The sequence below is a fragment of the Diuraphis noxia genome, unplaced genomic scaffold (assembly GCF_037042655.1).
Source record: "Diuraphis noxia isolate RWA-SAM2 unplaced genomic scaffold, SU_Dnox_SAM2 contig0001, whole genome shotgun sequence".
Lineage (NCBI taxonomy): Eukaryota > Metazoa > Arthropoda > Insecta > Hemiptera > Aphididae > Diuraphis > Diuraphis noxia.
In genome coordinates, this window is record NW_028301711.1 from 17,995,769 (window position 1) to 18,013,350 (window position 17,582).

Here is a 17,582-nt window from a genome sequence, read left to right on the forward strand (position 1 = left end):
CCTGATATATTGTTACAATAGCAGTAGAAAAATATTAGAAATAAATAGGCTCAATTTTTTTTTATAATAATTTAAAATTCGAATTTTGACAACAAATTTATCGAATTTAAAATTTGATAATTATTTTGTAGTAGAAATGTATAAAATATTCAACTTTTATAGCTTAGGATTGAAAATTTAAAACAAGGTTCTACGTAGATAGGTAAATATATAAATTACTTTATTCACAATAATATCATCAAGTATACTTGTAACATGAACTACAACACAGTAGTTTGTGCTTAGTAATATATGATCATAGGCTGACTGTCCGTTTTCGCTCAGAATCGTTTTTCTTATACAATGATATTATATGATTGAATTCAAATTTAACACCATCCATTACAGTGACTCACTTGTTACCTACTGTATAGCAGATTAACACCCACTGGCCCATATATTTTTTAAATTTTATTAATATTATGTTTCAATAAAAAAATAAAAAAAGTTTTTTTATCAGATCGAAACCCAGATGGTATATTAAACCGTTTTTGAAAGAGGACGGGTACATGGCCATTGTCATTGTTTGACAAATGAACAGCAATTGTCGAATTCTGCACTTTATTTTATGAGAATGTCTTCAAATACATTTGAAGAACTAACATGCATAATAGGTATACAAATTAAACGTATTCCTAGTCGACCACATGTATTGTCAGTTGGAGAAATCCTAAGTGCCACTTTAAGGTAGTCACACAATTATAATAATAAGATATTATATCTAGTATAGTTTAAATATCACTTTAATTTTCACATTGTATATAAAATTTGCATGAGCATATAAACCTAACTTCTTTATATTAATAGATATCTTGCATCCGGGGGAATCAATGACATCTAAAGTGTTTTCTTTCCGTATAGGACAATCAACTGTTAGTAATTTAATACTACAATGTTGTACTGTTCTATGAGATACTTTAAACCCAAAAGTATATATTTTCAACCATGGTATAATGTTTAGTCCTAATAATGAATTATAACTTTAAATTTCAGGTATTACTTATGCCAGACACTAATAAATGGGAACAATTAGCAGAAGAATTTGAAAACAAATGGCAAATGCCTAACTATTTAGGCAGCATTGATGACAAACATATTGTTCATCAGGTTTTATCTATGTTTTTGATATTATTCATGAATCATGATATATGTTTATTTTAAAGGCATTCGCAAACACTGGTTCTACGAGCTTTAACTACAAGGGATCACATAGTATCATACTTTTGGCAATGTGTGATGCTAGTTACAATTTCACTGTAGTAGATATTGGTGCACCAGGAAGGTGCAGTGATGGTGGTGTTTTTTCCAGTTCAGAAATGGGCAAAGGTTTTGTGCATAAAACTTTAAGTTTCCCTATTGAAAAAGAAATAGATAATAAAAGTGGACCAATCCCATATTATGCAGTAGGTGATGAAGCTTTTCCACTTTTAGAAAACCTTATGCGGATGGCCAGGAAGAGGTAAAAAACGATTACCATTAAATGAATCTATTTTCAATTACAGGTAATTTTCACAAATTAAATAAAATTGAATATTATTTTATTCTGATAAAACTAAAATATTTTCCTTTTCAGGCTTTCTAGAAGCAGACGCACTATTGAAAATACTTTTGGTATTATGTCTTCTAAGTGGCGTGTTTTTAGAAAACCCATAGTTGCTGGAGAAAAAACAGTTATTGCAATTACAAAAGCCGCGGTTGTATTACATAATTTCATAAAAATGTCTGAACAAAATGCAGGTAATCATTTCTTAAGTATTATAAATTTTATTAGTTAATTTTTATCATTATATAATATATATTGTAGGTGTTCGCTATTATACCGAAATATCTAATAGCGATATGAATAATCAGGAAATAGATGCTTTGGCTTCTATCAATCAACTGGATACTAATACTTATTCAGCTAATGCCAAGATAATAAGAAACAAACTAAAAGATTATTTTTCAAGTAATGGTTCTGTTGAATTCCAATATTATAAATTGCTTTAATTAAAAATAACTGTGTTATTGTTGATGTAATAAAACTGTATTCAAAAAAAAATTACAACTTCTCAAAACAAAATATTATTATTACAAAATAACTAAATACTTTTTTAAATCATGAAAATAACATAACTTAACTAGTCTTCTTTGGCTTTATAAACTTAATATTTTAGAACTTTTCAAAACAAAACACACATAAAATTAATACAAAATATTAATAATTTAGTCTTCTGTCATAAGGGAAATGACTTTGTTTATTATTTCTGCTTGCAATGACATTTTCTTGTTTTTAGGTATCTGTTTTATAAGCAATGCTAGATAATTAACAAAATGTTGGTCTTCATCTGCTTTATTTTCAGTTGACAGTGGTAGTAATGGTCTTGATTGACGTAGTTAATTTAAGATGGATTCTTCAAATGCATCATTATTTGACCCTGAAGATTAAATAAAAACACTATAATGGTAATTACTAATTATCAATATGTATGTAAGTGCAAAATATAGATGTAAACTTTGTTTTTAATACTTTTAGATGCCTTAGTTCTCGGTTCTTGAAAACTTATGATTTCATCGGATGAGAATTTATATTGCTAGTTGTTCTAAGAAAATATAAATATACAGCAATTTGTACCATACATACATCAGTTTTATAGTAATGTACAAGTAGGTAGATAATATTATAATCTCATCTTACTTATTATTGTTCATTATAACATCGTCCAAAATTGTAATACATTCGTGTGACACCAATTTTTCTTTTTTCCACCTCCAGCTCCACTTGCTGGTTTTTTTTTTTTGGCGAATATATTTCTCTTTCAAATATTTCCATTTTTTTTTATTGTGTCTACTGAATATGCACCTATAATAGAGTAAATTTTTTCAATTAAATATTTAATAACAAATCATGCTTATCAAAAACTAACCATTTAATTCTATGTAAATCTCATCCCATAACTTTTGTTTTATGGGTTCATATCTATTAGACATTGATCCCACAGAGGATGACGTTTACGTACAGCAATAATCAGTTTTGTATAATCTTCTGAATCTTCATCGTCGTTAATTTCATTTTCAACTAAATTCTCATTTATTATATTACTTTCTGAGACAAATGATGAGTTTTGTTCTTCAATTTCAATCTCCCTCAATAAATTTGAAAACAAGGAAATTGAAGACACTGGTAGTTTTTTTGCTGTATTGTGGACCTTGGGTATTTTTTGGAAAGAATATTGAGGTTGTACTGGAAGTAAAAACAAGTTATTTAATTTTAATTGATAGTTAGAACATATTGTAAAAAAAGTGGTTGACAAACTTAAATCACAATAATTCAATACCAGGACAAGAGGTATTATCAATTAGTTGTGATTTCTTTTGAACTTGGTAAAAATTTAAATAATAATAGTAGTTATTATTATTATGATAAAACCAGGATAAATAAAAATATTTATTTAAAATCTATTATTCAGTCATTTGCTTTCAACAGTATAATTCAAAAACCTGAACACATTAAATGTCTCCATAAAGCTTGATTGGATAACAATTAAAAAGATAATTTTGAATTTAAAACACAATCTTAATTCTTTATCTTACTTTTCGAATATATATGTGATGTATTGTCTTTATATATCAGCTGTTTACATTTTTGGCACAGTGAGCCCTATAAAATGAAATAATATAAATGTGATTTAGTTTATACTTTTAAAGTATATGATAAATCTAAAAATGCATAATTAAATTAAATTTTAAAGTGCAATGACTTCAGGAAATTCCTATCTTCCAACCAGTACAGAGTACAATGATCGAGTACATGCTAAACAGTTACTATACAGTATATTAGTTACCCAATTCAAATTAAAAATAGTATACTTGCCAAGACTAAGCAATGTTTATAAAAATTAGTTTTATATTTGTACAGAAGGAATAAAACGAATGATTTTTTTAGTGTTCCAGAATGTATTCTAAATATATTTTGTGAACATTATTCGAATACGTATTCCGAATACAAAATTAAATGTATTACTTAAAGACTGATTGTGTTACACAAGGAATCGTTTTATATTCCAGGAATTGAATGGAAAGTAATCTTTTATATTTTTAATAACAAGTGATCTGAGTTAATATCATTTATGTATGTCATATTGTATCATAATGTATTTATTTAGATTCATTACATACCTGATGCTTGCCATAATTTAAAATTGGCAAGAAATGCCCTAGCGACGTACAAAATATTTAAAAATGAAAATGGTGTTGTCTGCTGGAATTTTATTGAAGAATTACATAAAAGTAATAGGTAGTATTTTATTGTAATTTGTGAACTAATTGGCTATTATTCACTCTATTATCTACTTAAAAAATGATTACAATGTGTTTTTATATTTAAATATTTATTTATATTTAATATTATTTATTTCTCTTAGATCAACAAAAAATGGGTCTTAATTTTGCCAACAAAATAAGTGCATCACATGTAGATTGGCGAAAAAATATTATGAAAGTGAGATTAGCTGCTGAAACACTGAGCTCGTCAACAGCTGATGCTCTAGAAGCATTAAATTGTCTTAATATTTCTGAATTTAAAAATTGTGAGTCGTATAATCAAGTAATTAGTAGTAGCTAACCAATAGGTGGGTAACTTACCAATTACTAACTATACTACAGTCGTTGCCAGATAAATTGAGCCGGCGGTACCGGGACTTTTCGTTTTCGCGCCGCCGCCGCCGGTTCAATTTATCTGGCAATGATTATAACTATGCAATCTTTAAAATGTTGAAATTCTATATTTTTAATTTTAGTTGAAGAAACTATTAAGTTTATACATACTATAGACCGGTTGTTTGATTTTTTTGAATACACGCAGTCCTTTTGGAATAGGCTTTAAGAAACCTCTGTTATAATAATGTTGAAAAACAAAAGGGCATAATTTTACCACTAATAGAATACTTGTTAAAACTCACTGATGTGAAAGGTATTCCTATTTCTTCAACACCATGAAAAACATTTGTTATCGGTTAGTTATTTTTTCTATATTTTAAAGTTAGAAATATTTAATAATAAAAATAAAAGGTGATATAATCATGACTCTAAAAGATCTATTTGATAAATAAAATATTATTACTACCTATTTTACCTACCATTTAGAGTTTTAAAATAAATATGTTCTTTTGTTAAAACGATTTTGTGGTACCTACTCTTCAACACGTTTTCGTAGCAATGCATATCCGCTGAATAATTGTCCACATTTATTGTCTGGGTATTTTATTGATTTTTTATTGATATTTTCTACAACGATTCCACTGCCACACTTCTTTCTGTGTGCTACTAAATTCCGATGGTACCCAAAAACTTTTTTACATATATTGCACGTAAGTGAAGACGTAAACGACATTATACTTACAACATTTATAAAATAAAAGGCAACGAATAAACACAATTATACGTGTCGTGGTATTATGATAATGCGCGGGTAATGTATATTCCTTAAGTATTATATCATATAATAAAGGATTCATATAATTTATATGAATCCTTAATAATCCTTACTTGTTTTTAAATATCTATTTTAAAAAATGAGCAGGTAATGTACGTATTATATGATATGATATGATTATATGATAATATGATAATAATCTGCGGCATTGGTGCCTGGTGGAGGAAAAACCGTCTCAACACTAACAACCAACGATTCTGACAGACCAGAAGTTTTAAAAAAAAAATAAAAAAACAAATTTGTTGCGATACCAGGTTATAAAACCGAAATTTATTGTTCGGCAAACAAAACAAAAACAATATATTTAACAAAGTTAAACAATAGTAAATTAAAGAACAATGCAACCCACGCGGTGCGTTTCGGCGTGTTTTTAAAACAAGCCGCGAATCGTGGCGATAGCCGTAGACAAATCGGTTAGGGGCACGGACTTGTGCGAATACCGGTCACGAAAAAAGTACAAGTAAAATAAGTTACAATAATATTATAATTCACACGGTGAATAATACAAGGGACATAGTAATAAAAACAAGTATAAAAACGTTTACAACAAGTACAAATAATTCAATGTTAGGAACAAAATGGTAACGACAATAATAAAACGAACGCGCTAGCGTAAGTGGTGATAACACGTCGTAATCACCACAAATCCTTACTTTCTGATTGTTTGCTGAATTTTGCTCTTGATCCCTCTTGAATATATATTCTATAAAGGAATCATGCTGTATCCATATGTTTAATATCAATGGCTTATTTCAAGGCGAAACGAGATATTTTTCATCCATGATAATTGATATTAACCGTTTTGTTTTCTAGTGATATAAACCATTTTTATTTACTGTCTGGCGCGACCTTTTTTTTTCTAGTGATATAAACCGTTTTTATTTACTGTCTGGTGCGACCTTTTTTTTTCCAGTGATATAAACCGTTTTTATTCACTGTCTGGTAAGTGTTCAACGCGTTAAATTGAGATTTTGTTATCAACGCGTTCGTAATCTAACTCCTAGAAGACTGCTCATCACGCCGCTCTCGCTTACAGCTAGTTTGCGCACCAGAGCAATTCTCCATCGTCCCAAAACCCAGTATCTCAATCATTACTCAACGCTTTACGACTTACAACCATAGACATAGACCATTTGCTAATAGACGGGTCGTATAAGACCGGTGGTTTGAATGGTGCGGTGACAACAGATTTTGTTACAGTGATGTATTATTACAATAAATCAATATAACAAAACGGTTGAAATTAAAAAGCAGACCAGTTATAAGTAAGACACAACCTAAGGTTATTCATAGTTCTTTTATAGTTTTACCTGGTTTTCTCTGTTAAATAAATACTTTATTAATACTTAAGTATATATAATAATGCAATATTTCTTATTAGTTACTTTCTGCAAATGTATTATGTAAAACATCTAATGAATAGAATTATAGGAATGTCTCCATATGGCAACTTCTCTAAGATGTATACTAGTATACTACTAAATAGTAATTGAAAATTATATTAAGTTATCTATCTATTATAAGAAATATTATGATCGGCAAAATTTAGTTGATTTATCAAATTGTTGAGTTTTGTAACTAAATACCTAGGTATTGTAATCTTAAAAAAAATATAACTTATTCTAGAAAAAAAAATAAACAATAACATGCAAGTCTTGTTATTAAATTTAGGTAGGTATTTTATCTAATTACATTGTATGCTTTACAATAAAAATAAGAGGTAGTACTTACGCAAACACATTCAAATAATTATGGCATATTATAATGATTTGAACAAATAGAATACAAAAAATAATTTGGTAATAATACTAGCTATTGAAATGTTAGTATATTACTATTAAGTATATAAATTATAAAGTAATATAATAAATAACAATAATAAATGTATAATTATAGGTACATATAAAGTAACCTATACCTACTTTTCCAACTGCCATTTAAATTATCTTTGTTATAATTATGTTGTGAATTTGTTTAAGTATCATTTCATCAATAACAATGCCGAATAATAAATCAATTACTCATGAAGAACCTATACCTGAGAGACTTCATAGAAACACGGTTGGTATTGATTTTTAAAATTATGTAACATTATTTTAAAATTTCAATTGGTTTTTTAATTACAGAATTATAGAAAAAAAAGAAATTCAACAATACCAAAAAGTGTCGAGATGAATACAGTAGCTGAGGTAACTGAACCATTGGATTGTGTGTCATCTGTCAATGATTCTAAATCACTAATAAATTCACCACTAAATTCTCCATTAATTCAGGAAACATTAGAAACATGTTATCTTTGTTCAGCAGTTTCAGAAATGACCGATCAATTTGATTGTCCCATATGTTTTACTAAAGGTAGTAATAATTGTAATTGATAAATATATTTCATTGTTTTGAAATACAATTGATTAATTATTTTTTTTTATAGTCCATAAACACTGCTTATTAGTCGATGAGCCTGTATGGAAATACAAACTCGATGATGGTCCTTGGTTCTGTAAAGAATGCAGGAAACAATATTGTAACATATGTCTCAACAATGAATCTCAGTCGGTGAGCTTAGTAAAAAATAATAGTATTAATTCATACTTAAAAACTTAATTAAATTTTATTAGAAAATTGATCGCCGCTGCATAACTTGTGATGTTGGTTCACATACCAATTGTTATGAATCCTATGATATTAAAACAATGCAATGCTTACAAAAAGATATATATGTATGTACTCCTTGCATGACTTTGGCTACTCAAATAAACTCAGAAGAAGAAGAAGAAGAAGAAGAAGAAGAAGAAGCAAAATATGATAATATTGAAGGTAAGACTGGACAGTCCACATCTATTGTATGTAATTATTAACTATACATTAATTTAATCAAATATGTATTTAGATGATGTTGAGCCTAAGCCAGACACCTCGTCAATAGTGTATGGTTCATCTAATAAAAATGACAATGATTCAGAAAGAAGTTGATCCCATAGTCAATCGGACTTTATAAATTATGATAAATATCCTAGTATTAATGTCGAAATATATCAAAATGGACAAAAGCTGAGGTTATTGAATATTTAACAAAGCATTTATCTCAAAAAATTACAGTTCAAATATGTAATGTATTATTAATTTATTTAAAAAAAATATTAATTTCATATAGTTTTTCTGTGTACAATCTTTAATTTTTAATAAAAAAGGTGGGCAAGTGGGTACCTATCAGCTGTGTACTGTAAGTATCAAATAAGTCATTGTAATTAATATATTAAATTTAAACTTGCTCATATATTGTTTATGAAAAATGATTCTATAATTTATATCAAGTATATTTCATGTTTTATGTTTTGGCATTACCATTAAAATTATTGTTCTATTAGTATTATGGTAGGTTGATTTAATTTTAGCCAAAAACATTGCATCTATTATAATAATTAATAATTAATATTTAATTATTATATTAATGCATATTTTTGTCATACTGTATTCATTATAATAAACTTTTGAGTCAATATCACATTATCACCATACATTTACCTTAAATATTTTTGAACAGCTATTATTACAACGTATGAGAAACCTTAAATTACATTTTTTCTGAAACTTTTGCACACTTTTGGGAATTTTAAATTTGACTTTAATTAACAATAATTAACCTTACTAGATTCATTTTCCTACTAAGAAAGATGTTAAATTAAAAAGTCAAAACATTTTTAATGCACCGAAAGTTGATGCAATTTTAAAATCAATCCAACATTCTACATTTTATTCAGAATTGAAGATAAGTAACATTGTACTAGAAAGTATTCTGTAATTTTAGGATCTCAATAGCAGCCCTGTTCTACTGTTACTTACTAGAGCTGATATTGTATCAAACAAAATGGGTTTGAAACTTGGTCATACTTTGGAATTCTACAAAGAAGTTTGAATCTTACAAACTCAATCTACACGTGATTACATATATTAGAAATAATTATTATTACATCCAATTTCTATTTATTAAATGATATAAAATTGTGTTCATATTTATATATATATATATATATATATATAAGTTTATAAAATTAGCTTAAACTTGTCCTTTAATAATGTTTGAAAAATATTGCAATTCGATTTTATACAAAATACTCAGTGTTTTTCTAGAGAGAAATAATTTACTTATTAAGGTAATTGTATATAATATAAATGCATGATGGTTAAAATTGTAGTTTTGGCTTTATTGCAAATACAAATCTGTAATAAAAATCTCCTGAAGTACATACATATTATAATGACCAAAATTTTAGCTGAAACGCATGAGTGGGCATTAAATATAATAATTTTATTCATGTTTTCTAACAATGAAATACTTGTTATGGTTTGATTTATCATAGGTACACAAATATATATGTAATTTACAATTATACTATAATAATTTACTATTATAATTTTATAATACTAAATATTGTATATAATAATACTATCTAAAACCCACATGTATTTATAATTTATGGCTCTTTGTATAATAGTTTATATGATTTTAATATAATTAGGTACCTATATTTTCTGGATTTATAATTGCATATGTATGTGAATGTATTTAACTACTTATATTCCTTATATCTTACCTGTATAAACATTTTTTAAAATTAATTATTCGTTCATATTATTTTAGTTATATTTGACTATACATTGATATTATTGATTCGCCAAATTATGTAAACTATAAAAATATATTTTTTGCGATTAAAATGAGAATACACGATTACATAGTTTTGTTAATATTTTTTTGTTTTTTTTTTTTTTTTTGATGTCATTTTCATAACATATTAACATGAATAAGTATTTGATATATCTACCTACATATTTATTATAGTTCAATTAGTTTAATTTTCAATGTTAGCTTAAGATTCATAATATGATAATGTATTCTGTATGATATACAGGAGAACATCTGTTCAACAATTAATATCTTAGACAATTTCAGTATATAAAATGTTTTAGTAATATGAATAATGTTAAAGACTTAGCTATAATATTTAGTAATACCGTAATTATTAGGGTGTTAGATGTTACACTTGGATCTTTTGTTAACCACTATCAAATCGTACCAATACACATTACTCCAATTATTCACCCCTTGAACGCCTTAACATCTTAACTAAAAAATCTAACCAAACCATTGCCCAATTATTAAATGACAAAAAGAAAATAATGTTGTGACCTACTCCCTTAACCTAACATTATTAAGATAATAAGAAGGTATACAATTTAATTTTATGATGCAGAAATACAAAAACTGCTTTTATTAATTTTTACATTATTTGAACTAAGTTAAATAAATGGTAGTAGCAATGCCTATAAGTTTCTTAATAAAAGGACATCGTACCCTCATGTGTTTCTATTTGTTTTCGTCTTAGTACCTAACGCATAATTTACCAAAATATTGATCTCCAATTTGTTGTTGTCAACTTCAATATCACAATAAACCTATTATCAAATACTAAGTGTTTTAGATAATTTAAATATCTTACCAATTGAATATAATGTTTTGGTTTCAATTTATTTTTCTTGTGAGCATCATATGACATATATAGATTGTTTAAGGAATTCAATATTATAAATTTCTATTATATGAGCATCAGATATTATTTTGATTATAGTGGTTAAATATTTATCCCACATCTCATCTGTATCAATTATTGATAATGCAACCTCATATCTATGAAATCGTTTTCTAAAAACAATTTATACACATGAATAAAAATGAAATAAATTACACATTTATAACTTTATAAAAACGTTTTTACATAACTTTAATTTTTTCATAGTTATTATATATATTGAACAATTTATTTGTATCTAAAATATTCCAATAATTCGGATCCATGCTAAATGTAGTCAACATAAATCTGTAAAAAATAAGATGGTAAAAATTTTTATTTTTGTCTTAAGAGGACAACTCAGCTGCATGTGATGTCTCCGTTTTTTAAATTTACAACATACTAAATTAGAGTTCAGCAAAATCAATTTTGGGACATTAGCTTTTATATTAGATTAACATAATATATAATCAAATTAAAAAGTTTGAATATTATTTGTGTTTATTCTATGACTTTTACACTATTTTAAATTTAATTGAGATTAGAAGAAATATAAAAATGAAATATCATAGAAAAGTTATACAGATAAAGGTAAAGTTATTACATTAATATTTGAGAGAATAAATAAATATAATATAAATATTATTTATTTGAGTATTCAAGCTAACAATACAAGGTTGATTAGGCTGAATGCTAATTTTCTATATTGTATATTTATAGGAGATGTGTGTGTAATATTCTCTTAAACATATTAATTAATTCTTCAGACATTTTTTATTAAAAAAACATTAAAAATTGAACTGCCATTGCAGTTAATCAATACATGAAAATTATTTCAAGACAAGTAGAAGTACAAAAATGGTTGTCTACGTGTAGGTCATAGATTCTATATATCTATTATATTTATATCTCAAGGTGGGAGCAACTGCATGTTACTATAAAATGTAGCAATAAAAAAGAATTAGTTCAAGTAAGAATTAAAAAAATTCAAGATCCAAGTAATACATTGTTGGTATATATTTTCCTATAATTATATTTATTAATGAATTTATTTATGATTTTTTTTTTTTTTTGCAGCATTTGATGACGGAGATGTTACATGTTTAAAGAGAACAGCATTATGTTTGAAAAGTGGAAAACACTTTACTACTAGTACCACTCTTGATAAACTTCCTCTAACACACCCTGAAAATATTGGTGTTATTCCTGTAAAAACTACTACAGTACAAGGTGGTAGAAGTCAAAAATCCAAATAAAGTTTTGGGTACCTAATTGCTTATATACATACAACAACTTTAATGTGTAGCCAATTATTATGATATTAGTTACTTCCATATTTCCATTTTAATTAAAACTAACGGTTTTGCACAATAAAGGGAAAGTGTAGAAGAAGGCACTTCAGCAATGGATGAAAAATATGTTGGATAAGTAGTTTGTATAGAAGCTAGCGATAAAAAGAAATTAAGAGACAATTGTTTTCCTGGCTTAATAGTGGCGCCCATATCACAATTCTCAGTCAAAACCAATTTGGCAAAAAACTACCTTGTTCGTTCATTTAAGGATGGAAAATAATAAGCATTACTCAAATGTTTTAATGTAACTATCTATTTAATATCATATTTTATAAACTTAGCATAACAGTACCTAAAAATGAAACAACTGAATTTACAAGAGAAATTCGTCTGAAATTGGTGCTTGAATGGAAAATCCTACACTTAAAACTGGTAAATATTAGATTTAGTATTTATGGTGTTACTGAAATTCATTAACATTATTATTATTTAGCTGTCGAAAAAGTCATATTATTTCTTGACAAAGATGAACTTCCACCACATTGGGATAGAGATTTATTGTTTAGTATTGATAAAATGTGTAATACTACAGATAATGAAGCATTTGACTGCAATGTAAGTACAAACATGTAAAAAATAACTGTTGGGAGTACCATAAACTAATGACCACAAGCTTTGAAATGTTGTACAAATTATCATCCATCTAAAAATGATATATTTTACTGTTTATAATCTATATTTTATTTAATACTTTATTATTAATTTAGAATTCTGATGGGGAATCTATCGAAGAGAAAGATCATTTTTTCGCTCAACGGATTAAATTTATAGATGAAAAAGGAACTCCTTTAAATCAATTACTATCAATTAATGAGAAAGATGTTGATTTATACAAATTATTTAAGGTACATCTACAAAATTGTAATTTTTTATTTTTATTTTTACTTTTAACATCACTGTAATATGTTTAATATAGATCTTATACCAATTGAAATATAACTATTTTATACATTAACTATTTTTTGCTTACACATGGTATCCTGAAATATAAATAGTTGCAAATATGCTAAACAATAGCTATATATATATATATATATATATATATAACTAAAAATTCTTTTATTTTACATTTCTGTAAAACAAATAAGTCAACTCTTTTTATATGTTTATTAAAATTATCATAATATATTACTAGTAAATTATTTCCACTTATCTGACTAATAATAATTAATTTTATTTAGGTTGTCAAAAGTTGTGGCGAGTATAATAAAATAAATAAAGGTAAACTTTGGAAATTGGTTACAAATAAAACTGGACATTTAGAACAGTCATATTTTTCTGTTAAACATTGCTATGAGCAGTATGTATATACATTTATTTAAATTTTATTATTAATTATATTTATTTAAACTAAAATATATGATAAAAATGAAATTATAATTTGAAATTTGAAATTTATAACATTTCTTTAATTTCCAGTATATTAATTGTTTGATATTAAAAAATAATAAAATTATGAATTTTATTTTTATTAAACATCAGAGTACAATTTAGTGGTTCGTTTCTTGATAATTTTCACAAAAATGATTCCATTAATAATATCATTGTGCTTATATAAATTACTTAAAATACATTTTTATTATGTCTTATCATATTTTATTGTTTATCTTAAGGCAATTTTTATATTTTTCCCTTTTCTCAATACCATGCAGTTTATAAACTAACCATATAGAAATATTAAAATATAAGCTGAGAGCTAGACGTATGCAATTTTTATTTATTTCATTTTACATTCAAGTCCTTAATATTACTATTTTAAGTAAATTTGTAATAATTATAAGTAATATTAGGATGTTTATGATTTTTGTATATTTTTCTTTTATAGTAATGTGCATCGCATATCCAGTAAGTACTTAATAAATTAATTTTGTATGTCATATATCAGATACAATCAATATTATTTTACATATTTCTGAATATTTCACCAAAAAAATAACTTAAATATAATTATTAATTTAAACCTCAATATAAACACATAGTTAGACATTTTTGATTCCATAACTAACGTAAATGATAAAATATAGCTTATATATTACTATCTTATCTTTACTTTAACTTAACAACTCTACATTTAATAATCAATAAACATGTTTACTACTTATAATTTTGATAGAGTGTTGTTGCCAATAGGATATAATGACTTACATTATAAAAGAGGTACAGAATTGACCATTTCATTATGACTAAGGTCATTATGAACTATTTATAGATGCTTGAATTCAGTATTTCAGTTTTTTTTTTATAAATATCAAGAAAAACTGTTCCAATTTTTGTATGAAAATTTCTTTATAAATTAATTGAATAGCAGCTCAAAAACATTTCAATTTTTATAGCTGAGGATTGGAAATTTAAAACAATATTTTTCATAAGTGTTCTTCACTGTAATAAAAAAATTTAAAAATCTTACATCAATAACACAATATAAATTATTATAAATAGGCTAACTGGCTAATATTTTATACTTATATATTTGTTTCTTAGTATGGTGTACTACTGTCATATATTTTTTTTTTTATATAAATTTATTAAGGGTTCGACATCAAAGGTCTTTAGCCTGCATTAAATTAATATAAATAAGTGAACATTATAATTATTACAAGTATTTACATGTGTTTACAATTTATGACTTATATTTATACTATGGAAGAATACATTGATTGCGTCTGTATTGTCTTCAATGAGTGCTTGATGGAGTGAGGTGGGGTTTTTGAGGTTCTTGCGGGCTTCCGTGTGTTTGGTGCAATTTATGATGATATGTTCTAGTGTTAGTGTCTCATTGCAAGTATCGCATACTGGGGCTGGTCTTTTTCTTATGAGATAAGCATGAGTTAAATGTGAGTGGCCTATTTTAGCCTCGAGTAATATTTACTTCATCTCTTCTTTAATAGATAATTTTACGTTTCTCAGTTTGTTAGAGAGGGGTAGGTTAGATCAGAATTTTTGCCATTCTTCCATTAATTTATGATGTATAATGTTGAAATTTTCGGATGAGGTTAGTGTGTTTATCTTTGTGGAGGAAGGAGATGTGGTGGCTTCATAGGCTATAGAGTCAGCTTTCTCATTTCCGGGTATCCCAATGTGAGAGGGGACCCACATGAAGCTTGTTGGTCTATTTATTTCAGATATTAGTTTCTGGATATGTTGGACGAGCTCGTTTTTTGAATAGGGGTTTGATATTGATGAGAGGGCGCTCAGAGAGTCCTGATGATAATGCTGCAATTTTCCGGGTTTGAAGATAAGACAATTTTTAATGCTTCATAAATAGCGTAAGTTTCGGCTGTATATATACTGGTGGAAGGCGGTAGTTGGAAAAGATGGGTTTCCTGATTTGTGATGACGGAGAAACCCACACCATTTATATTTTTGGAGGCATCGGTGTAAATTTGGGTGTATTCCGGGAATTGTTGGTGTATTATTTCCAGAAACTGGTTTCGTATAATTAAATTGTCAGTGTTTTGTTTGCAGTATTCAGTCAGTTTGGTGTTGACGATTGGCGACCAGAGCCAGGAAGGGTGAGACGGTTGAATTTTATTTAGTGTTTGTGCTTGGCAGGATAGGTTTTCACTAATAGTTTTAAAGTTTTCAAATAATGTTCTTCTAGAGGGTGATAGATTAGGGGGTAATGGATTGTGAAGAATATGGTTGGGGATGTGATCAGGCAGATTTTTAATTTTAGTTACATATTTTAAGATATGTTTTTGGCGTCTGAAATGGAGGGGAGCTTCTCCTACGTAGTAGAGTATACTGTCAACTGGGCTCGTCCTAAAGGCTCCTATGGCTAAACGTATGCCTTGATTGTGTATGGGTTCTAGGGTACTTAGCACTTTTTTTTTTGCCGAATTGTAGATTGTATCTCCATAGTCTATTTTTGATAGAATGAAGGCTTTGTAGACTGTGATTAGGCTGTTTTTGTCGGCACCCCAGTTATTATTCCCAAGTATTTTTAACGTCTTAGTTCTTGATTGGCATTCCGTTTTTAATTTTTTTAAGCGAGGTCTCCAGGTGAGTTTGTGGTCAAAGATGAGGCCCAAAATTTGAATACTATATGCAAAAGGAAGTTGTGTGTTCATGAAAGTTAATATTGGTAGGGGTCCTTCTTTTTATTGAAAACGATACACTGTGTTTTGGTGGAAGAGAAACTGAAGCCAGTTTCATAAGACCACCTGGCAAGAGAATCGAGTGCTTGTTGGAAGAAAAGAGTAGTAGTTATAATTTGTGATCCATTGCAATATATGGTGCAGTCGTCGGCAAAGAGAATGAATTTGGCTGGTTTAGGTAGGTTATTGCATATGTTGTTTATTGCTACCAGGAAGGGAGTGATACTAAGTACAGACCCTTGTGGAAGTCCATTTTCAATGGTGTGTGGTGATGAGGTCTTATAGTTGACTTTGACACTAAATGTTCGGTCTGCTAAGAAGTTTTTTATGAATTTGAGGAGGTTGCCGTTTATTTTCCATAAATGGAGAATTGTCAATACTCTTTTTTTTTCCATACAGTGTCGTCAGAGCCCAACTTAGGAATTTTGGGGCCCGGGTCAAATTTTCTAATGGGGCCTCAAAATTAATAATTATCTAAATTCTAAATTATCAACTTAAATTATAAATGCAGTCTTTATTTTATATAGATTTTTTATATTCAATTTATTTTATAAGATTATGAATCAATTATACCATAATAAGCCTATAAGTAATTATTTAATGGCAATTAATATAAATAAAACTATGAAATAAAAAATAAAAATATAAAAATAAAGAAGTGTTGGTACAGTTTTTAATTCAAACAAATGTTTACTTATATACATCATGTACATTGTGTACAAAGTTAAAGTGGCAATGAAGTTTTCAACATAGTAAATGTAAATCAATGTTAATAATAAAAATAAATAATAATTAAAGAAATTATTTGTTAAATTATTTAAGACAACGGTTTTTTTCTAGATTTTAGTTCACTAAATTTTTTAATTAGATCTGAAAAATCAAGTGTATTAGTTATATCCCTTCCAGCGGATAGACGAACGAGTGAATTTAATTTTTCTTGGTGAAGGGACGTTCTTCTGGCATTTTCAATTAGCTCTAATTTTGAATTTGTTCTTTCTGCTTCACAATTCGAAACTGGCAAAGTTAAATAAAGTCGTAGAGAAATGTACACATT

The 17,582-nt window shown here is 27.0% G+C and overlaps 2 protein-coding genes and 1 long non-coding RNA gene across 7 annotated transcripts; 2 read left to right on the forward strand and 1 right to left on the reverse strand.

The window, feature by feature from the left end:
* The first annotated feature begins 2,349 nt into the window (after positions 1-2,349).
* LOC107170429 (uncharacterized) lies at positions 2,350-10,114 on the forward strand. Of its 5 annotated transcripts, none has more exons than XR_016189661.1 (10): positions 2,350-2,484; positions 2,555-2,685; positions 3,965-4,315; positions 4,443-4,607; positions 7,492-7,573; positions 7,639-7,867; positions 7,941-8,065; positions 8,128-8,326; positions 8,400-8,565; positions 9,318-10,109. XR_016189661.1 is itself a non-coding variant. In XM_089217027.1 (10 exons), exons 5-10 carry the CDS (start codon positions 7,511-7,513, stop codon positions 8,480-8,482), a joined length of 615 nt encoding a protein of 204 aa, XP_089073153.1. In that variant the 5' UTR covers positions 2,350-2,484; positions 2,555-2,685; positions 3,965-4,315; positions 4,443-4,607; positions 7,492-7,510; the 3' UTR covers positions 8,483-10,114. The 5 variants fall into 5 exon arrangements, 4 of the variants coding, with proteins under 4 accessions (XP_089073153.1, XP_089073151.1, XP_089073152.1 ...); XM_089217027.1 differs by having other exon boundaries at positions 7,639-7,701; positions 7,786-7,867; positions 8,400-10,114; XM_089217025.1 differs by having other exon boundaries at positions 3,965-4,100; positions 4,185-4,315; positions 8,400-10,112.
* Positions 3,124-6,031, reverse strand: LOC149060097 (uncharacterized). Its single transcript, XR_016189662.1, has 3 exons — positions 5,214-6,031; positions 3,613-3,679; positions 3,124-3,262 (listed from the first exon to the last, which is right to left on the reverse strand). It is a non-coding gene; the product is annotated as an uncharacterized LOC149060097 (long non-coding RNA).
* Positions 10,115-12,146: 2,032 nt separating the features above from the next.
* Positions 12,147-14,614, forward strand: LOC149060098 (AT-rich interactive domain-containing protein 5A-like). Its single transcript, XM_089227718.1, has 5 exons — positions 12,147-12,803; positions 12,865-12,986; positions 13,139-13,276; positions 13,613-13,731; positions 14,545-14,614. Exons 1-5 carry the CDS (start codon positions 12,779-12,781, stop codon positions 14,612-14,614), a joined length of 474 nt encoding a protein of 157 aa, XP_089083844.1. The 5' UTR covers positions 12,147-12,778.
* Positions 14,615-17,582: the final 2,968 nt, after the last annotated feature.